General features: G+C 42.1%; 1 protein-coding gene across 1 annotated transcript; it reads left to right on the plus strand.

Annotated features, from left to right (window-relative positions):
* The first annotated feature begins 365 nt into the window (after positions 1-365).
* LOC149031767 (uncharacterized) lies at positions 366-2,051 on the plus strand. Its single transcript, XM_089174891.1, has one exon. The coding sequence runs from the start codon at positions 765-767 to the stop codon at positions 2,049-2,051; it is 1,287 nt and encodes a 428-aa protein (XP_089031017.1). The 5' UTR covers positions 366-764.
* Positions 2,052-2,503: the final 452 nt, after the last annotated feature.

A 2,503-nucleotide genomic window follows, 5' to 3' on the forward strand; every position in this document is an offset into this window, starting at 1 on the left:
CATTATCACCAGGAAGGATGAATTCCAAGGTTTGCTACGTCATCCTTTGTTGCGTCACGACGGCCTTCGCTCTCTTGGGTTACGACTGTGGTGGAAATTCTGCCAACATCAGCACGGTATCATTGCTGGAGACCGGGGAGTGTAATCTACCCGTGTCATCGCCCAACAAGTCGGTGACGTACGTGCAGCTGTTACAGCTGACAGACTATGATAATGTGCGCGTATATCAGTGCAGAGTGGAAATAGACAGAACAATTTATTACTGTGGAATGAGTTCGCATATCTCGGCGGTTCATAACGGTCGCCGCATTTATTTACTTGAAGTGTCTTCGAACGTTTGTAAGAGTATGATAAATACCGGTACACTTTCGTTGAACTCATTCACACAGATTAGTGGACTACGTGTTAACTCGACAGACTTTCGAAGTGTTACGTTAGCGGGTTCCATTACCACCGACGGTAGGTGTCAAGGCACCCAATATTCGGATACCGACGGTACGTGGGACAGTGTGGTTGTTCAAAGTGTAGTGCGCACAGACATTAGAATATACACGGGAATAGTGAAAAGTGGTGAGAACTTGATTTCTCTTAGAGGACATATATCGTGCACTTTTTCAGAGGGAACGTGTTTTACAGACGAAAACGGTTGTGCATTTTGGACAGTTGTTCCCGGTTCGTCGTGTAATTTTGAACGATATACGGCACTGTATGAGGGGTCCGCCACCAAAGTGACGTCATCAATCGCAATCTCACATATTACAACAATGTACTCGGTGACGGAGGGAGACACTGCCTTCGCGTTGATGGGTAAAAACGAGCTCCACATTTGCGGGTATACTCTGGTCACTACTGAACATCCCAAACTTTTTATCTTGGAAACAACAGGTGGTCATACGTTTACGTCAAAGGCAAAAATAACACCCCAAAACATGGATTTGTTTGCCTATATAAATTCAAAGTTCGTATACGTTGAGAAGCACCACCGTGACCAGCTGGAGTCTCTCTATATAAACATCTTACAACAGAAGTGTAACCTAGAACAACAGGTTATTCGAAACGCGTTGGCATTTGCGAACATTCTCCCAGATGTTTTTGCGTACACGGTCATGAAGAGGCCGGGGTACATGGCGGTGGTGGCCGGTGAAGTCGCGCATATTGTCAAGTGCACCCCTATTCCAGTGAAAATAAGACATTCGGAATTATGTTATAGAGAACTTCCCGTGATATATCAAAATTTAAGTGTTTATTTAAAACCAAAGTCGAGAATTTTAGTTAGAAAAGGTACTGAAGTACCGTGCAGCGCACTACTGCCACAGGAATATTTGATCGAGGGAACCTGGTATCAGCTGCTACCAAAGCCAACATACGTAAAGGATCCCCAAATTCTACTGCCAGACACGGATGTGGTCTGGAGATACATCGATGCGGGATCGCTCGCGACTAGTGGGATTTATACACAGGCGGATTTGGACGATCTCCGGGACCATGTAATGTTCCCTGTTGAGCAACCGTCTATTTTGAACACTATCGCGAGAGGAGCAGCTGGACATAAAGTGAAAGTTGACACGTTAAATCTTGTGGATTTTGTGGGTGAAAAAGGTGTTAGTGAATTAGCAGAAAGTGTGACCTCTAAACTTTGGAACGGTCTATTGAAATTCGGAACGGTCAGTTCTGCTATTCTTGGAATTGTGCTTATTTTTAAAGTAGTGAAATTGATCATAGACTCTGTTCTTCGAGGGTACGCCCTGCACACAGTTTATGGTTGGAGTTTACATATGTTGGGTGCAGTTTGGGGCTCAATCACGAGCCTACTCCTCCATTTGGGGCGCGGGAAGGATGCTCGGCCCACTCAAAATTCGGACAATGGAATTGAACTTCAGTCGGTGCGCACGGAGACACCAGAATCTTCAAGCGGTGACTCCGGGGCCACCCAACCTACCTTGGATTCGAGAGGCTGCCAGACAGAAAATACACCTGGTAAGCGGGTTCAATTTCATATGGATGACGAAATCACTCAGAAATTTCGTTCGTTGCGAAGACCACGGGAGTAAATCCATGGTTCTTCTTTTAAGAGGGGAGGTGTACGTCCAGTGACGTCTAAATTCGAATTTCGTGCACTACACCCAAAAATTTTAAATTTGGTAAACTCTGTCGTATTTGAATATTATTAGTCTGTCTAATTTTTGCGTAAAAGTAATTTGTTAAACTTTAGTTCGTATAATTTTGAGTGAAAATAGTTCTATAAGTACTATGTAAACCTTGCGAGATAAATTTTTCTTTTTCTTTATATATATATATATACATATATCTCCTACTGTTTGTTTTAGTATATAAATTCGATACTTTGTATGTACATTAGTTATTAGATCAATCATAATAGATAATTTTCGTTTGCGCTAATGTACCTTGTTTTCACGCTATATACTTAAATATTTGGTAATTACACTTTCTTTTCCTTATTGTTACTATTCTTTGTAAAGATAATTCTGTATTTCTTATGAAC

Source organism: Polistes dominula, unplaced genomic scaffold (genome assembly GCF_049000335.1).
Source record: "Polistes dominula isolate Pdom_NZ unplaced genomic scaffold, Pdom_raw_medaka contig_271, whole genome shotgun sequence".
Taxonomy (NCBI): domain Eukaryota; kingdom Metazoa; phylum Arthropoda; class Insecta; order Hymenoptera; family Vespidae; genus Polistes; species Polistes dominula.